Source organism: Corvus cornix, chromosome 19 (genome assembly GCF_000738735.6).
Source record: "Corvus cornix cornix isolate S_Up_H32 chromosome 19, ASM73873v5, whole genome shotgun sequence".
NCBI classification, from domain to species: domain Eukaryota; kingdom Metazoa; phylum Chordata; class Aves; order Passeriformes; family Corvidae; genus Corvus; species Corvus cornix.
In genome coordinates, this window is record NC_046348.1 from 6,209,035 (window position 1) to 6,226,424 (window position 17,390).

The 17,390-nt window shown below is 46.3% G+C and overlaps 1 protein-coding gene across 3 annotated transcripts in view; it reads right to left on the reverse strand.

Annotated features, from left to right (window-relative positions):
• Positions 1-1,416: 1,416 nt before the first annotated feature.
• SLC43A2 (solute carrier family 43 member 2) overlaps positions 1,417-17,390 on the reverse strand; it is a 31,927-nt gene continuing 15,953 nt past the window's right edge. For all 3 annotated transcript variants that reach the window (XM_039562930.1, XM_039562929.1, XM_019287637.3), the window contains 9 exons: positions 16,495-16,587; positions 15,704-15,837; positions 15,105-15,307; positions 14,268-14,411; positions 10,670-10,808; positions 10,099-10,231; positions 9,169-9,242; positions 7,366-7,489; positions 1,417-6,530 (listed from right to left, as the gene is read on the reverse strand). In XM_039562930.1, the coding sequence (XP_039418864.1) occupies positions 6,369-6,530; positions 7,366-7,489; positions 9,169-9,242; positions 10,099-10,231; positions 10,670-10,808; positions 14,268-14,411; positions 15,105-15,307; positions 15,704-15,837; positions 16,495-16,587 (1,206 nt within the window). In that variant the 3' untranslated portion in view covers positions 1,417-6,368. The remainder of the gene's footprint in view (positions 6,531-7,365; positions 7,490-9,168; positions 9,243-10,098; positions 10,232-10,669; positions 10,809-14,267; positions 14,412-15,104; positions 15,308-15,703; positions 15,838-16,494; positions 16,588-17,390) is intronic.

A 17,390-nucleotide genomic window follows, 5' to 3' on the forward strand; every position in this document is an offset into this window, starting at 1 on the left:
TCCCTCAGCCAGCGCGCGCCGCCCTCACGCTTTTTCCGCGGTCCGCGCTGACGTTTTAAACGAAAACGCCTGTTTTTTGGGCTGGTGGTTTTTTGGTTTTGTTTTTTAGGTTCTCTCAAGAGGTGTAAATCGCGCGGTGCTGTTTCAGCTTTAAGGCCGGGCTTCCCAGAGCAGTACCGCAGTCTTCCCAGCAGTGCTGCTGGCAGGGTCTCCTGGCGGGCCCTCAGGTTTTTTGGGATCAACTCATTTTCATCTATAGCTGCTTCTTTAGGTTCTCTCAAGAGGTGTAAACTGCATGGTGTTACTTGTTTCAGCTCAAGACTGGGGTTCCCAATAAGTCTCCCTCCCTGCAGTGCTGCCAGAGGTCTCCCTGTTGCCACCAGCAACTTAATCTCCTTAAATCACGGAACGGTTTGGCTCGGGAGAGACCTCAAAGACCGTCTTGTTCCACCCCCCTGCCATGGGCAGGGACACCTTCCACTATCCCAGGTCACTCCAAGCCCCATCCAACCTGGCCTGGGACACTTCCAGGGATGTGGCAGCCACAGCTTCTCTGGGCAACCTGTGCCAGGGCCTCACCACCGTCACAGAGAAGAATTTCTTCCCAACAGCTAACTAAATTTACCCTCTTTCAGTCTGAACCCACTACTCCTTGTCCTATGATTACAGTGCCTGACGAAGAGTCCCTTTCTGCCTGCCCTGTAGCTCCTTCAGATACTGGTAGATGCTGTGAGGTTTCCACACAACCTTCTTTTCTCCAGGCTGAACAGCCCCAAATTTCTCAGCCTGTCCCAAACGGGGAAGGTGTTCCAGTATTTTTGTCAACATTGTGGCCCCCGTCTTTTTGGAGGGTGGGGAGGGGGAATGATAAATGACCAGAGTATTAATACAAATAGCCAGGGGATAAGTCAGTGCTACAGTCAGACAGGGTGAGTGGCTTCAGGTCATGGGCTTCACCCTGTCACTAGGTCATGATTTATGGCATTTTCAATGATTGTCATTATTGGATTGGAAAAGTAAACCACCACAGATTTAGCCTCACCAAGTTAAGGGATGGATAACCAAGATGTGCAGCTTTGCTGGTAACACCTGTGCTCCCATCTAAGGCCACATTGTTTATTTTTCACTATTTTTTTGATAGCAGTTCACGCTGTATAGCTGAGCTTGATTTCGTTCTCAACCTGCCATCTACAGGGTTTCGGTTTTTTTCTCAGAGATTAAACTCAATTGGGGAAGAAAAGTTTAATTTGCATTATTTATTAGCTCCTAACCTAGAGAAGAGACAGTCAAGGAAATATTCAACCTGGGTCCTTCCCTTTGGCAGATGCCACCCTGTAAAGCATTCATGGCTCCATAATCTCATTAGGAAGCAACCAATGCTTTCATTATGTTCACCCTCAGAAGGAAAACTAATGATTAACTTATTATCACTTTATTTTGAAATAGTACTGCACATCACCTTACAAACACAGAGAAGATGACACAGGCCTGCCCCAAGGAGTTTACAATTTGACTTCGGCAAACGCTACAAAAAATTCTGTGGACAGGAAAAGGTGGGAGAGGTAATGCTGGCAGGTTAAAGAGGGGGTTTTCTAAAATGGGGGGTTGTCTCCAGAATAAAAAGCAGGTGACAAAGGGTCAGGCACAAGGAAGTGACAAACAGCAGCAGGATGACAACATGGAGCACAGGACACCTGGGAAAAACAGACTGCGCAGACAGGCTGGCAGCACATGGAGGAAAACAAGGACCTGTGGGCTTTATAATTAACATGTAAGACTGCAGCTACATAACACACCATTGTTTCAGCTATTCCAGAGAAGATAACATTGTGACTTATAATTCAGAAGTGACCTTTTTTTTTTTTTTTTAATTAAAAAAACCCCAAACCAGTCTGTTCCCATCAGGAATCCTACTGTAATACTATTTGCCATTATGAGCACTTTGCACTTCTAAACTGGGGTGTAGGGAATACCAAAAAGCTCTGCAGATACAGAAAAAAACTCAAAGGGGGAAAAAAAGAGTAGCAAGTATGTGTAAAGATTTCATTCCTTTTACCCTACAGTATCTGCTTTAAATTTTGTAGCATATTTTCCAAATTCATCAGCCTGTCAAGAGGGAAATCTTCTACTTGAAAACATTTTAGTGATTTACGGGCTTAGTTAAAATCTCATTATCCTGCAATTTTCCTTTATAGACAGAGCATGAAGAGGATGGGCTTTGCTGTGGGAGTTGAACACTTCAGTTGCTGTAGCAGCATTGCAGTTGGTGTCTCAGCAAGATTTGCCCCTTTTTTTTTTCCAGACATCTGTGTCCAGTTTCATCTCAAGGATCCATATATAGCTTTACTCAGTGACTGCCATAGTTTAAGTGTCCTATTAAGCAGAACAGCACAGATTTTCTCTGCTACTTCTGATATAGTGTCATAGCATTAGCGTTATAAAGGCTGTGTCAACGGGGCTTAGGTTCTGGCAGATTAGTGAAAGCAAAAAGCTGTCACCCTCCCTTCCCCACGCTGTGAATTTCTTTTTTTTTTTTTTTTTTTTTTAATACAAATGCATATTAAATGCATGTGAGAGGCTGTAGAGCCTGGGAGCAGCGTCTCCAGAAGGTGAAATCACTTTACACAGCAACCTTTGACTCTGAGGTACTCACAGATCAGGTTTCTGCTTCATTACATTCAGCTGGGGTTGCTTCCATGGAGGTCTTTCCCATGGCCACCCTCCTTGCACTTCCCATATGGATGAGGGTAAGGAAGGGCATAAAAATCCCCAAGTCCTACAAATCATTAAGGAATTATGAAAGCAGTTAAACACATTGACCTGTATTTGAGTTATACAGATAAATGCATTATTGATGCAAACTGCTGTGGCTCTCCAGTCTTTGGTAGCCCATTTATTTTTCCCACAAGGTGGCTCATGCACACAGGGAGCGCACCAAGAATTGTCTTCATCCTGCATCACTCGGCTGGGAAGCAGCAACGCTGTTTTCCACTCCGAATGTATATAACCCACAATTCCACTTCCCTAAGCATCAAAGGATGAGGCAAACTGCCCCTGATCAACCACATGTGATGGGACCACCCCAGCTGTGTTTCTGCACTGTGCAAGACAATGTTCAGAAGAAGCTGAAAGCAGAATATTGCCCTCCAAGGACCCCACTGCTGCAGGAGGTGCAGCTCTAAAGCAGTTATGCCACAATCAGTAGTGTTTGCACATCGTGAATGCAGATGCAGGTTTTGGATAGATAAATCTTAGAGTGCTCTTGAAATTAGTTTGGTTCACAAGTGTCAGAATAAATTTCACCCCATTAGATCAGACCAGTGTTTCACTTTAGCCCAGCGTGTTTTCTCCAGCTTTGACCAATTCTTACAAGACAGAACATGCAGACGAGTATCTTTCCTTGGCATAACTTTCTCATTTACAGCAACTTAAAATCTCCCTGAGTTAGTGGATGCATTGTTTAACCAGCCTCTTTTAAAAAAAAAGTTGATACTTTTGTTCCCCACTAAATTCTTCTGCAAAGAATCCCACAGTTTGACTTTTCATGGCCTGAGAACATGATCTCATTTATCTGTTCAACCCTGAATAGCTAAAACTTCCCTGTGTACCCACCAGGGCATGAACTCTACTCCTCACACCTGACCAGCAGCTTCTGAACAGAAGCACACACATCCACCAGTTTATCAGATGAAACTGGATTTGAAGATAGCCCTAATAAAGGGCAGGAACTGGGAACTGAAGCAGGGAGGTAGATGGCAGAAACAAAAGTGTGTCCTTTGAAGTATGTGCAGCTAAATTAAAAGGCAGCAGCATCTCCACTAAGACTTCATTAAAATATGCCACTCTCTTTTCCACTATTTTGCTGAGACATTTGTAACAGGCATTTAAGTGACTTAAGAGTGGAAGCAATCACATTCAACTCTGAAACTGAGGTGGAAGTAATGCTGGAAGTAAAGCACATGAAACAACCCTCCAACTATGCTTTAGGACACTGAGACTATGGATGGAGGCTCACTCACCTGATAGCTGTCATTGTCATGTCACAAATATCTCTGAGCAAGAACAGGACTCTTCTCAAAACCATTTAGAAATATTGTAATACAAAATGCAGAAATCTGCAGAAAGCCCTCTGGCAATCTAGGCAGGCTGTAGCACTGCTGGTAGGTCTCTGAACACGTACTTGAGACAAGACAGGGAACCAGGAAAATGAATCAAAACTCTGCCATCTGAATTATTGCTCAAAGAAAAGATGGAAAGGTCACTAAATCATCACCAAAAGACAAAAAGTTCCAGAAGAGTACAGTGTTGACAGCAGGCAGTAAAGCTGTCTTGAAACAAACACATTTAATAAAGGCAACACATTAAAAAAAAAAAAAAAAGTGTAAAATCCTCAAGTGGCGAGTCTTTCCAAAAGGAGTAACTTTAGACTAAAAGGTACCGCGGCGCGCAGCAGCATCGCCCCGCCTGCGGGAGCAGCGACTCGAGATGGCGCTGCCGGCCCGCGGAGCGGCCCCGGCCGCCTGCGCTGGCACCGCCACCAGCCAGGGACCTGTGGGGCTCACGGCCCTGCTGCCGAGGCTCTGGCGCTTTTCAGGAAAGGTGAAACCCTGCCCGGGCTGAGGTTCTGTCTCCTTCAAACCCCCAACGAAGGAGTTAACAACCAGCTTCCAGGTAATTTCTCACAGGAAGGTCTCAGCACGGTGTTGTTTCTAATCGCCAGTGAGCAACGCTTGTACTTTTCCAACCAGATATAGCCAAGGTGAATGTCTGAGCCCCTGTCAGGCTGTGTAGTAAAACACCACCACTGGGTCTTCATAATTGTTTTATTTCTGCCCCAACCTTCCCGCAGCCACCAGCTCAGCCCAGTGCAGTCGGTGCCACACACCCACCGGGGATGCTCGTCCTCACCCCTGCACAGTCCTGCTTCCAGCAGCTCCACTCGGTTCAGTGCTTAACACAGGGCTACAGAGCCTGAGCTACCGACTTCAACAAGAAGGTTAAGGGCAGAAAAGTCTGCTTTAGACAAGGAAAACCTCTATAAAAATAAGCAGGTTAAAAATTCCCTTTGTATTCCACTCCCTGGTGTGAACAGACCTGGAGCACCTTTACCCACATGTATTGCTCTGACAGTCAGCTTCACCATACAATCAGTCACCATGTGCTCTGTCCAGACAGAGCATCAACATTGTAGAAGGCTCCTAGAACAGCCAAACTGGCAGCATTTTGGTCAGTCACAGTAACCTGGTGTTCAGCAGTTAGGTGACCATTATCATAGCAAGGTAAAAATAAGCTTATGGCTAAAAATGGCATCACCACATCACCCTGCCATATGTCCACAGGATCCAGTTACCAGACACAAAGGAGTGTTCTGCACTCTTGGTTCTTTTCACCAGCAGGTCAGCTCACAGCACATGAACACCAAGGTGTCTGAACTCAGCTTCAAGAAGCTTCTCCACTTCACTGAATACACATTGCTGCTCCCCTCCCAGGGTCATGTCGGAGGGAAGAGGCAAAAGGCAACAAGTCTCAAAGCACTTCATTGGTAAAGAAGATCCAGTTCTTATCTCAGAGGCTCCAGGACTGCAGATAGTTTAAAACATGTACAGGTGGTTCTGTGAACTGGGAAGAAGAGGAATTCCAGGCCTCCGAAGGCTTGGTCTAGGACCAGCAGTCCACTATAGGCTCTTCATCATTTCAGTGTGGAAGGCAGATCCATTGCTCACAGTCTGTGTCATTTGCAGTAATAAAAGGTTTGGGAGCTGTCAGTGCTAGCAGCCAACATTTAGCAATACACACTGAAGCTGTGCTCATACATATGGGAATAAAAACCTCTTCCCTGCCTCAGAAACAGGGATATGTCTGGAGACACAGTAAAACCACTGGGTCCAGCTACACATCAAGCAGAAAGACCATTATGAAGCCTTGGGGAGGGAGGAGAGTGCAGCTTGCATCCGAGACTGTGTCAGCCAAGGTTGGGGGAAGAGGGGGAGAAAACAGACTTCAGTGTGTTACATTTGCAAACTCAAATTATGGTCTGTCTTCCCTCTTCCCCCATCCCTCTATTCCTTCTCTCCCCAGTTTCCTATGCAAACTCTCTGCTGCTGGAGAGTGTGATCAGGGGATAATTTAAGACACAATATCTGTATGGCCTTTATAAAAAGGAAAAGTGTCCTGTGTTTTGGAGTAAGGAGTGGGAAGTCTCCTCCTGCCATATATCTGAGGCATATCAGTCATGATGCCCAGCCCTCGCTCCAGTGATGAGCAAAGACCGGCAGAGCCAGGGGAGAAAAGTCCTGGCTTACACCACAGGTAGAACCCACGGATGTGGTAGGAACCTGTACAGGGGAGGTTGTACATGAAGCACCAGTTTAAACGAAGGCTTCCTCAGTGGGAGTGCCATTGATTTTGAAGAAAAGTTTGGCATCTTCCATCTTCTGCTTTTTTTCTCTCTCTAGCCTGCGCCTGTAGCAGACCAGGTAGATTGGGAGGCAGAAACCCAGGAGGCTCATGCCAAGCAAGCCAACATTGAGCTGCAGGAGAAAAGCAAACCACAATTAGGCTGGTTAGGAGGAGACAACAACCCAGTCATGCATGCAGCGGTGTCAGAGCCCAGCCCACGTCACCCAGCTGTGGGCAAACCAGGAGACGCCCTGCTCCATGTGCTGGCAACATCTTCCACCGTTTTTATATTTATGCTCCCATGCCCAGAGCACCTCTTGTGTACAAGCTAAAAGCTGCAAGAGTTTTTCACTCTGGATTATGGCTGCAGGAGTCTTGTTTCACAGAACAGGCAGGGCTGTTTGAGCTGCAGGTCTTTCACACCAAGTTTGCTGATTGAAGAGCAACAGGCGTGGGCAGTGTAGCCTAGAGACCAGAATTCTCCCCAAGACCACCCATGTCATGATTTTACTGAGCTGCTCGGACTCTCAGCAAGACACCACATTAGCCCTGCCCTCAACAGCCATTTGGCTTTTTGGACATTAGCATCAGCAATCCAAAATTTACTGGTAATTGGAGCTCATAGGTCTCAAGTGCCAGAGTATTTGTCCTGAATTTTGAGGTCTGCTCACACTCACCCATTTTAACCTGTCAGATTCTGACTCACCACAAACTGTTAGTGGAAACCATTTCCTTCCTCCCTTTCCATACACCATAAGGGTTACTGGCTTTCCTGCCCAGGGAGTCATTACTCACAAAGGGAAAGGTTTCCAGGACAGCACCAAGGTAACAGCAAACAGGAACATGTAAAATTACAGCTGTTTTTAACCTTGGTTCATGCAGAGGAGTCCTTTTTTTCTCCCCAAGAAACAAGCCAAAAATCATCTTAACCACAAAGCTTCCACATTAAAACTGAGAAGAACTTGCCCAGAGGGGGTCTCCTTTCAAAGGTCCTGTCAGTGCCATGAAGAGAGGCTGCTGCAGAAGGGCAAAGAGGGCACTGATCAACGACTGCAGCCCTGTCAAGCTGCCAAACTGAGTCGAGGGGTATCTGTCAACAAAGAAAGCAACAGCATTATTATGTGTCACCTTGACTGTTCACATCACCCAGGTCAGATTACATTCCCAGTCCAGTAACAGAGACCAACGTGAGAGCACAGTCCCAAGACATGCATAATGTGCAGAACTCCCTCCAGCACTGTGTGACTGCCCCTTTTTATAGGGTATTTACCTATACCCTGTGGTGTGCACGGAGCTCTTGAGAGCAGAGTGGCACTGGTGCCACGGCTGGAGCCTTCTTCTCCAGAATATTCTCATCCTGAGCTCTCAAACTTTAGTAATATCAGATCCAGCACTTGTTTTGTTTTGCAGCTCTACTGTGGGCAGGTGGAAGTGTTTATACAACTCCTGTTCCTATTGCACAGGGAGCACAGTGTTGATATTTACAAGTTAAAAGCAGGGCCTCTTTATCCAGATGACTTGTGGCTGAGCAATCATTTTCATCTGGTCATAACAATTTGCTCCCTTTGGAAGTCAGTGAAACCTGCACAACAGGTTAGTGTTTTCCTTTTTAGAGGACAAGTTTGATCCTATGTCAAACTAAACAACACTGTTGACTGGCAAGTGCTGGGTATCAGATAATATTAATGGAAAAATAAATTTCAGGAATCATCTAACATCTTTCTCTTTCCATGACTGAGCAGTGTTTTAAAAGGGTCAGGTTAAACTGAACTTGGAGAGAAAGAAGCAAATCAAAACCTTCAAATATTCAAAGCAGTTGCATTCAAAGCAAAAAAATACCTAAACTCCAGGAAGTTCCAGAGAGTTGCAATGGTCAAACAGGATTAGTTTACAAGTAAGGGGATATACACTGCAACATACATTTATTTACCTTGCCCAAGACAAAAATATTTTGCTTCTGGCTGCCAGAGAGCCAAAAGTTTATGCATTTCTGAAGCAGAGTCTTAGATGTGTTTTCTAGTCTGGATTCCCCAGACACTACGATCTAAACCTTTGACAGAAGGAGTCTGTGGAGTCTCCATCCATGGAGATACTCAAAACACAATCAGTTGCACTCCTGGACAACCTGCTCTAGCTGACCTTGGTTTCGAGAGGTCCCTTCCCACCTCAACAAATCTCTGATTCCCTGAAAGAGAATAGCCCCTCTTTGTTCCTCTGTCCAGCCTCTCAGGACCGAGGGACAGATGTGTTTTCAAAGCCAAAAACATTGCTTAATGAGGAAGAGAGTATTTTGATTCAGCTATTGATAATTTGCCAAGTTGGAAACAGGATAGATGATCTGTCCTGGGAAAGGGAGGAGGCATCACTAATGGTATCTTGAGCAATGTTTTACCAATGTCAACTTCAGAGGAGCGCAGCAGCAATGTTTTCAGTCACATTAATGTTTTACCTGGGCACATGCACATATCTGCTCATTACAAGACAAAAAAAGCCTTGAGTTTTTACTATATAACCTTAGTGTCAATAGTTTAGTCTCACATGAGGCCCACACATAGCTGTGCTTGTCTCTGTTGCTAAACAAGGAAAGCACCAGCTGGGATTTCAGTCCAGCTATTGTCATGTCTAGAGGTGACTGAGGAAACAAGTTGCATCATTTTCCCCCTCTGACCACGAAGACCTCATTCCTGATCTTCATCTCCCCAGGAGAGCCTACCAATCCCAAACCAGTTTATCTGGCCAGCCACATTTTATAGGTAACCAGACACTTACACAGCTGCATAGAGGCCTCCCACAGCTGAGTGGATGAATCCTCTCACAATTGTGTGCAAAATGAAGGACAGAATCTGAAAAGAGAAGCAGAAAAATGTCACATCCTAGACACCACCCAGGGCGGTGCCAGACCCCAACACACCACCATTCCTAAAAGCTGTTCTTTCTAGGTAGGATTGGGAAAGCACAAGGGAAGAAATTTGTACTTGTCTCCAGGCACTGCTTTTCCTTACTTTGCACACACACAAGAGCTCTGTCATTGGTAAGTGGCACTGCTGCAAGGACGTGTCCCCAGCAACCTGAGGCCAGGATCACCGTGCTTTTCCACAGCCACCAATTTAGTTAATTTTCCACAAGTTATTGCGGACAACACGCAAGTACGAGCAAACTGCAGCTGTTTGCCTACATCATCAAGGCGTGTTTAAGTAGAGCGTAAAATCACTAAACTCCTCTGCCAAAAACAGGTGGTGGCACAGAATAAATATTTTAACAGGTTTATAATCCCACAGATATCACTGGGCATAGCATTTGACGCAGGAATAACCTGCTGTACACATCACCATGTTATGCTTCTTGCAGCAAGTTTTTTCAACCTTCAGCAGCTTAAATCAAGCCCAGTTTTAAACATACAGGCACTGCTGAGAGGATTTTGATGGGCAAGAACTTGTTGTCACACAGCCCAGCTGCAGAAACTTCGAAGTGCAAATAAATTCTGTATCAACTGGCATTTGAACTATAGCTGCTTGGTCATGTTCTCCCAAGGAATTGAAACTGCACAGTGTTATTTGTTTCAGTTCTAAAAGTGAGGCTTCCAAAGCAGGATGGAAGTTTCCCAGCAGTGCCAGTCCCAGCCCTCCTGCCACCACCAGCAGGTTCTCCTGGCACTGTCCTGTCATTCTGCCAGCACCCCCACCCATTTCACCTACTCACCTGCAACGGTAGATTAGGAATAAGACAGGTGATTCCAAATCCAACCAGCAGTAAGTTCGTGAATACAAAGGCATTGGTGGCGTTGGTGATTTTCTGGATCTGACGGTCACGCTTTTTCTTTTTCTTGTCACCTCTGAAAGGACAGGAAAACCTGTGTTACAAACACGCTTCCAGCAGCTGCTGGAATTCACAGCAAGATTCTCCACACATCACATCAACTCTATCTACACCAGTTTGGATATAGGTCTGCCTGTGGATGTGCTGGGATCTCCATCAGTGGAAGGTGAGGAACATCTGGGTAATTATTTCAGTGCTGTTACTCTTACTCTTGGGCTAGGAGGGAAGTCTGAGCCTCTCCTGCTACCACTTAAATTTGCTCTTCTTGACTGATCTTAGTGAACATGGAAGATAGTCTGCTCCTTTCCTCTGCAATTATCAAGTCTTCCTTCAGGCTTTCTTTTCTATACTGAAGAGCCAATATTCTTTCCAGTCTTTGATCCCACAACACATAAGGCAGAGCAGAGGGGGCCTGCTAGGTGGCTGCATGTCCCGTGTGGCACACACTACGCACTGCTCAGCGTTGCTCTCCTCATTCTCTTCTGAGCCATCATCACACTCTTTCATTCTCCAGTCCATGATGCACCCGATCACAGGCGCTGTCAGCAGGCACAGCAGCTGCAGGACCCCAAAAATGGAAGTGTAGAGAGCCACTGCAGGAAAAAAAAAAGAATTAAAAAGAGTTGTCAGTTCAAGCGACAGGAAAAAAGACAACAAAAAATGCTGTTCTTCCCTAATGATCACCTCATTAAAAGTCCAGAGCAAATATACTGATGGATGTAGGAGCTGGGACATCAAAGCCCCACTCCATCCTTCAGCCTTCCAGCCATCAGAGTGGACATAGTGGGCACACTTCCTTCAGCCATTCTGATCTTGCACTGGAATTCTCTGGGCAGCAGCAGGCAGGGCTCCAAAAAATGGGGACACAGCACCTGCTTAGTGCCAGTGAAGTTTATTCTGGGCAGGACAAGTTTTTATAAGCTTCATGTGCAGCACAGCCAGGCCTGCTTTAGTCATCTCCTCTCCTGCCTTGCTGGGAGCTGCAGCACTGCTTCTCCAGCTGGGATGCTCCAGTGAGGACAATCAGGCTGGGAAGGTGAAGACTAACCCAGTTTGTGCTGAATGGGCAAGTTTGGAAGCAGGGGGAAGGGAGATTAACATCAAAAAACCACAGCATTTGTGAGCAATCGTTAAAAAGCTCAAAGTGATGAAAATTTCGTGTTAATGATGAGAGAAGCGTCTCCATGGCTTGCTAAGGGAAAGCTGATGCCAGCAGACTCAGAAGAAATTGTCCCCTCCTGTTACTGAGCAGTTCCCCAACCCTGCAAGGCTTTTTTCCACTTCCTCTCGGCAGCCCATGTGAGGATTGAGGCACCACACAGAAGGTCTGGTGAGTCATGGTGTGCCACAGCTCTGAAATAAGGATGTAGTTCTGAAACTGCCCATCTCAGCACAGAGCACAAGTTACAGCCCTGTAAGCAAAGCAGCTCCAATTTTAATTTGTCCCTCCCGATGCATTTTTAAGTCTAGCCAAAGCGGTACAGCCAGGATTTCCACCAAAATCCACTTGGTAACGGAGAGAACGTTTCCAACAAGCCTTCCTCTCCTATTACAGTTGCAGCAAACTCCAGCAGGGCTGCCCTGCTGTGCCCAAGCATGGCACCTGATGATCTTTTCCTGGCTCCAGCTGCTGGCAAAGGAGCTGAGAGGAACTTCCAGCTCCAACCTCCAAACTCACATTTGTGCCCCCATTCCTCCCACAAAGGCATGCCCTGAAGTGATCCACATCGCCTCTCATTATAGCAACTGCTGCAGTCAAGAGAAACAGGTGGCATCACCCTCTCTCCATGAGCACTGCAGCAGCTGATTTACTCTTGTCTGGTTATTTAATACAGGGTAAGAAGCAAGCCACGCTGTCATGTTTTGCCTCTTTATGTTACCCTGAACACTTAATCTTGGGCTCTAAACAGCAAGGGCAGAGGTCAGCCTGAATGAGGGAATGAAATTTATGGGGTCAGCAAGAAAAGAAGAGGGAAGACAGTAGCTGCTGCTACAAAACAGGGCCCCCTCAGCTTATCCATCATCTTAAAAAACATTCTTTCCTGAGAAGAAAAAGCAAGAATACCTAGCAAAGGAAGCACGCACAGGCACGAGCCTTTACATTCACTGTCCTAGATGCTGTTCCCTCAAAACTACCCCGAGCAAGCACCTCACACAGCTGAGTTTTCCAGCCCAGATTCTCCCCAAGCTCTCCCAGTATCACCACATTGGAAAGCAAGGTGACAATTTATGAGAGATGCAGACAAATTTCAGGTTCTAGGCATTACAGATCTATTTTCCCCTGCTTTCCTACAACACCATTACACACTCATTTACAGAATGAACCCTTAAGCTTCTTCCTCATCTTTTGGGGGGTTTCAGCAGATAGGCAGCCACAGGCTGACTGCTCTCTCCACCTTTTGGTTTCATGACAGGTCTAAGTCACCATAATGTGCACAGAAAGAACTTTCAAGGAGACTGCAATTAAAGACCTCACTACTTATCTGCGTGATTTTCCCCACACCCTTCTCTCCTGTTCTGCTCCCAGGAATATTTAACTTTCCTTTTACCACAACACTTGCAGGGTTTGACTCAACTCTCCTCTTCCCTCGCTCAGTGCTCCTGAGGGCAGCTGGAGGTGGAGGGAGCTCTCTGAGCAAATCCCACCCAAGTGAATAAATGCAGGAAGAACAAGGAATGCAGGGGAGCAGCATCCCATCCTCTCCTGATGCACACACAGATTACATTTCTAGAGAGCTGCACGTGCCTTGGAACTGCTCTTGCAGCACAGCCTGACACTGCCGAGACCAGACAATACCACTGTTTTGCTGATGCCATGGAAACACTAAGACAGAGACTGCACTGCAATGAGCCCAGGCTACATTCAGGGGGAGGAAGGGAAAAAATAGGAAGAAATCTTAAAGGCGGCACAGAAAACTTGCAATATACTCAAGGGACACAGTCTCTGTTTTAAGCAAGGAGCTTAAAAGTAGAATTGGCAGCTTATATAGTTAATAGTAGTTAATATAGAGTTAATATTAATTCTGAAATTCCAAGGAGCAGAGGAGAAGGAAAGAAATGAAAATTACATGAGTATAGCAAGCCAGGGTAAAAATATATAATATTAATTTTTTAAAAAGCAGTGTCAGAGTTACAAGGTAAGCAGAAAAGGAAGCAGTGTTGGGAAAGGTAGGCAGTGTGAAGTTTGTGCTGTTTTGCTGTTTAATGTCTAAGCTGGCTCCTGAGCCAGGAGATAAAGAGCTGAATGCTGCAGGCTGTCAGAGGCTCAAGAAACAAAGCAATTCAGGGAATGCCAGGGCACTTGGAGTTTCCTGCGTCTCCTTCCCTCCCCCAGAGCTCACTCCTGTTTTCAGAGGAGTGCCTCTTGATTTATCAGCTTCATGCAATCCAGATTTAACAAGTTCAAACTGGATCTTACTACAAAGGACAAAAACAAAACAAGAAAAGGCTAAGTCCGGTTTTGCAATCCTGGGTATTTTCAACAGTAAACTAATCTACTCTTTCCTGTTTGCTCCATGAACTTCACCAGAACTATAAATGCAGAGAGCCCAGCGCAGGGAGCACCCTTGAGCCTCCCCAGCACCCACCAAGCTGCACAAAAAACCAGCTCTGACTTCACTTCTCCCACCCCCGGGTGCTGGGCTGAGGCACCGAGTCCAACCATTACTCATGAGAGTCAGATGCTCTGCGTTCTCTGCTTGCTTAGGATAAGTTAAGCAAATACCCGATGAAATACATTTTCCAGTTAAAATAAGAATTATCACAGTCCACCCTGAGAGGTGCTTGCAACAACCTGTGTGAGGAAATAGCATGGGGTAGCATGGTACACACCGGGCTAAAATTAGTTTGACATTCAAGCGCCTGCCTCGCAGCTCCTCTGTGCTGGGCTGGCTCCAGCTCTTCCCTGGACCCTCCCACCAGCTGTCAGTGCACTTGGACACCACGGATTGACCTAACCTGATGAGTAATCAGGTGCTCAGCCTTCAGTAACCAAGTCAGGGTCAGCTCCCAACCCCAGGGAAGCAGGTGAAGGTCTTCAGAGGTTCCCCTACCTTGACTTTCGTCTCCAGACAGAAACTCCAGGATGGTGTTCATGGCTCCCATGTAGAAGATGAGCCTCAGCTGAGTGACACACATGGTGATAAGGCTGAGCAACAGGATGGGACTGAAGACACTCCTCATGAAGGAGGGAGTAGCTGCAGAAGGAATAACAGAGTTTCTGAAGAAGGTAGTACACCTTAGTAAACATTTACAATTCCACCTCTGGCCTAGTAGGTCCTCTCCTGCCTAGAAGTGCCAGTGGCATCTCCAAGGGGTTCACCTGGTGCCTTACAAACTCCCATGATCAACAGCTGCAGATGCTTGGAGTTTGGCTACCAGTAACTGGGGCAAGGAAGCAGGAAGGAAGATTTGCCCAATTTGGTGGATTAGGACAAAAAGAAGCCTCAAACCATTGGCTTTCACCATCAAGGCCAGGTTGGATGGGGCTTTGAGCAACCTGTTCTGGTGGAAGGGGGTGGAATGAAATGATCTTTAAGGTCCCTTCCAAGTCAAACCATTCTGTGATGCCCCTGAGTAAAGAAGGCTTTGCCATGATGGCAACAGTCAACCTAAGAGCCAGCAGTGACCACCTGTCCAGTCCCCCTGCAAGCCACACCAGCTCCCATGTGCTGTCCCCACCTCTGGCTACACTGCTTGTATTCAGGCAAGGATCCAAGGACAGGATTCCTTCTATAACTCAACTTGTATTCCAGTCCTGGTGGATGGCACGAGGCCCTGGCAACACCTGGAGCACCTATTGCTCCCTCACAAACAGCTCTGGAGCAGAGCAGGGAGGCCAACAGGCCTGTGCCAGCACAAGCACCCCTGGGGCACCCACAGAACCACACCTGCACTGTCAGGCTGGCACTTCACTTCCAGGTCCACTGTAGACAGACAGAGCTTGTTGTTCTCCTGCAAAGCTGCCGGCTCCTTGGGGCCCTTCATGGAGCTCCCCACACTGAGACGGCGCCCCACAGTCGTCACTTGCTTGTAGAACTGCTTCCCAGTGATTTTGTGGTCAAATCCCAGCCAGCTGAACTTTATTTTCACCCTGTTGGGTTGCAAAGAGCATGAGAGCTGCAACACAGGGTGAGGAATCAGAGGCAGTAACACTGCTGAGGAGTCAGGAAGGCTGTTTGTGGATGTAAGGAATTGGTTTCCATCAAATGGTTTCAATCCAGAGCTCACTGAGATGCCTTCCCTGGTCCAACTTGGCACAAATCAATATAAAAATCCTTATGACCAGGAATAGATCAGTTTTCCTTGCTAACTCCCTCAGTTTGGAAAGTCCCACTTTCCACAGGTATTCACATGCTAGTGGCAGGCAGAAATCCTCAACCTAAGCGGTGGCAGCAATAAACAACATGCAAGGGGTTCCCTGTCTACTCCTCCAAATTCTTTTTGCCAGCTCTTCCTAGGAATGGGATTAGCCTTGGAGGAGACTTACGAGTAGTCCATGTCTTCTGGTCCTGGGAAAGGCTCCAGGGGCCAGTTGAAGAAGCAGTTGAGGAAAACGAGTCCTGCACAGCTTGCCCAGACAAGCAGAATAAGGATGAAGGAGACCCCAAAGTCATATATAACCTGGAAATCACAAAGAAATATTGTTTTGGCTACAGGAGCAGAAAGACACTTCAATATTCTTGGAATTAGGTCCAAGAGGAACTGGGAAAGAACATCAGGATACACTTAAAATGGGTTAAACTCAAGTGGTAACAAAAACCAATCTTGTGACAAGGACTTTCTTGGAAAACCAGCAGGAACTTCCCTGCACACCTGAGACTGCAGTGAAACATCCCTGGATCAGAACTGGGTGATCCAGCCAGGCAGCCCAGGTGACCATCTCTTGTCCCTTCAGTCCTATTTGCCAGCAATAAATTATGTTCAAAGCCCTACTGTGGTTGTGGTGACAATCACACAGATAATCCATATATATGTGTATTAAAAAATAAAAAAATATCTATATATACACTCCTTAGAGATTAACAAAGCAACCTTTTCTAAAAAAAACAATCTTTAGTTTTTCACTTCTAGTTGGCATTTCTAAAATTTTCTATCTGCTACATTCTTGAGGCAGTCACTTGGGAAGTCTTTAATACAGACAGGAACCGAATCTTGCAAATGCACATCTCTAAAAAAGTGCTTCAGCCAACAGTCCCTCTTTCTTGCCACATTATTGCTAAACGGGGCAAGATGCCAGCACAACACCACCAGTCACGAGCCTTGATCCCAGGGCCTCACCTTGATTCCTGGAAAAGTCACAGCAGAGGAAGCATAGGAGCCAATCATCAGAGCAATGAAGGTGGAACGAAGGTCACCAAACATGTTGGGCAGCTGGGGAGAGAGAAAAATCAGTTGAAGCAGGTTGCTGCCAAGGGAATGAGGCTTTCTCGAGAAGATATTGGCATTTAGGATTAATTCTCCTGGATACCGGAATGTGAAGCAGCCAGTTTTACTCAGGCATGACTTAGCTCTTCAAGATATTACTCTACACATTGCACTGGTGTCTCCAGAGACACGGAATGCCTACAACCCAAGATTTATGTGCTTACTGACACTGCTTCTTTCCAGACTGACAGCATATTTTGCATTGGTCACCTTTAGTACAGGAGCATTTGTTTTTAGGAGTTCCTTACCCCAAACCTGTAGCCACCACTTTTCCTCTCCCACAAACATGTGTCCAAATTCTCTATTTATCACCCTCTTTTTAGTCAAGGGTCGTTAGACACAAGCTGCAGTCTTTAACATACCCTGCAACACCTTGAACTGCCAGCTTTGTTTATGCACCTTGGGTCAGCACCCAAATCTTTTGCAGCAGACCAGAAAGTTCCTGTTATAACAAGAAGGAACAGAGGCAAGCACAAACAGTGCTGCTGTTTGCATTTCCATTTCTAGCCATCTCCACGGCTCCTTCTGTGGCAGCAGACTTTCTCTGCTGATCATTTCTGCACCACTGGGATGGCTCAGATGCCTCAGCACACTATCCCAGAGCTAGGTGCAGGGAGGGAATCACAAACACCAGATATCCCAGGATTTGTTGCTCAGCACAGCTACTGAGCCCTGCTGCAATCAACACCTGGCATTACTATCGCTGCCACCCACCCCACTTCACTGCCTGGGCTCCCATCAGGTGTGTT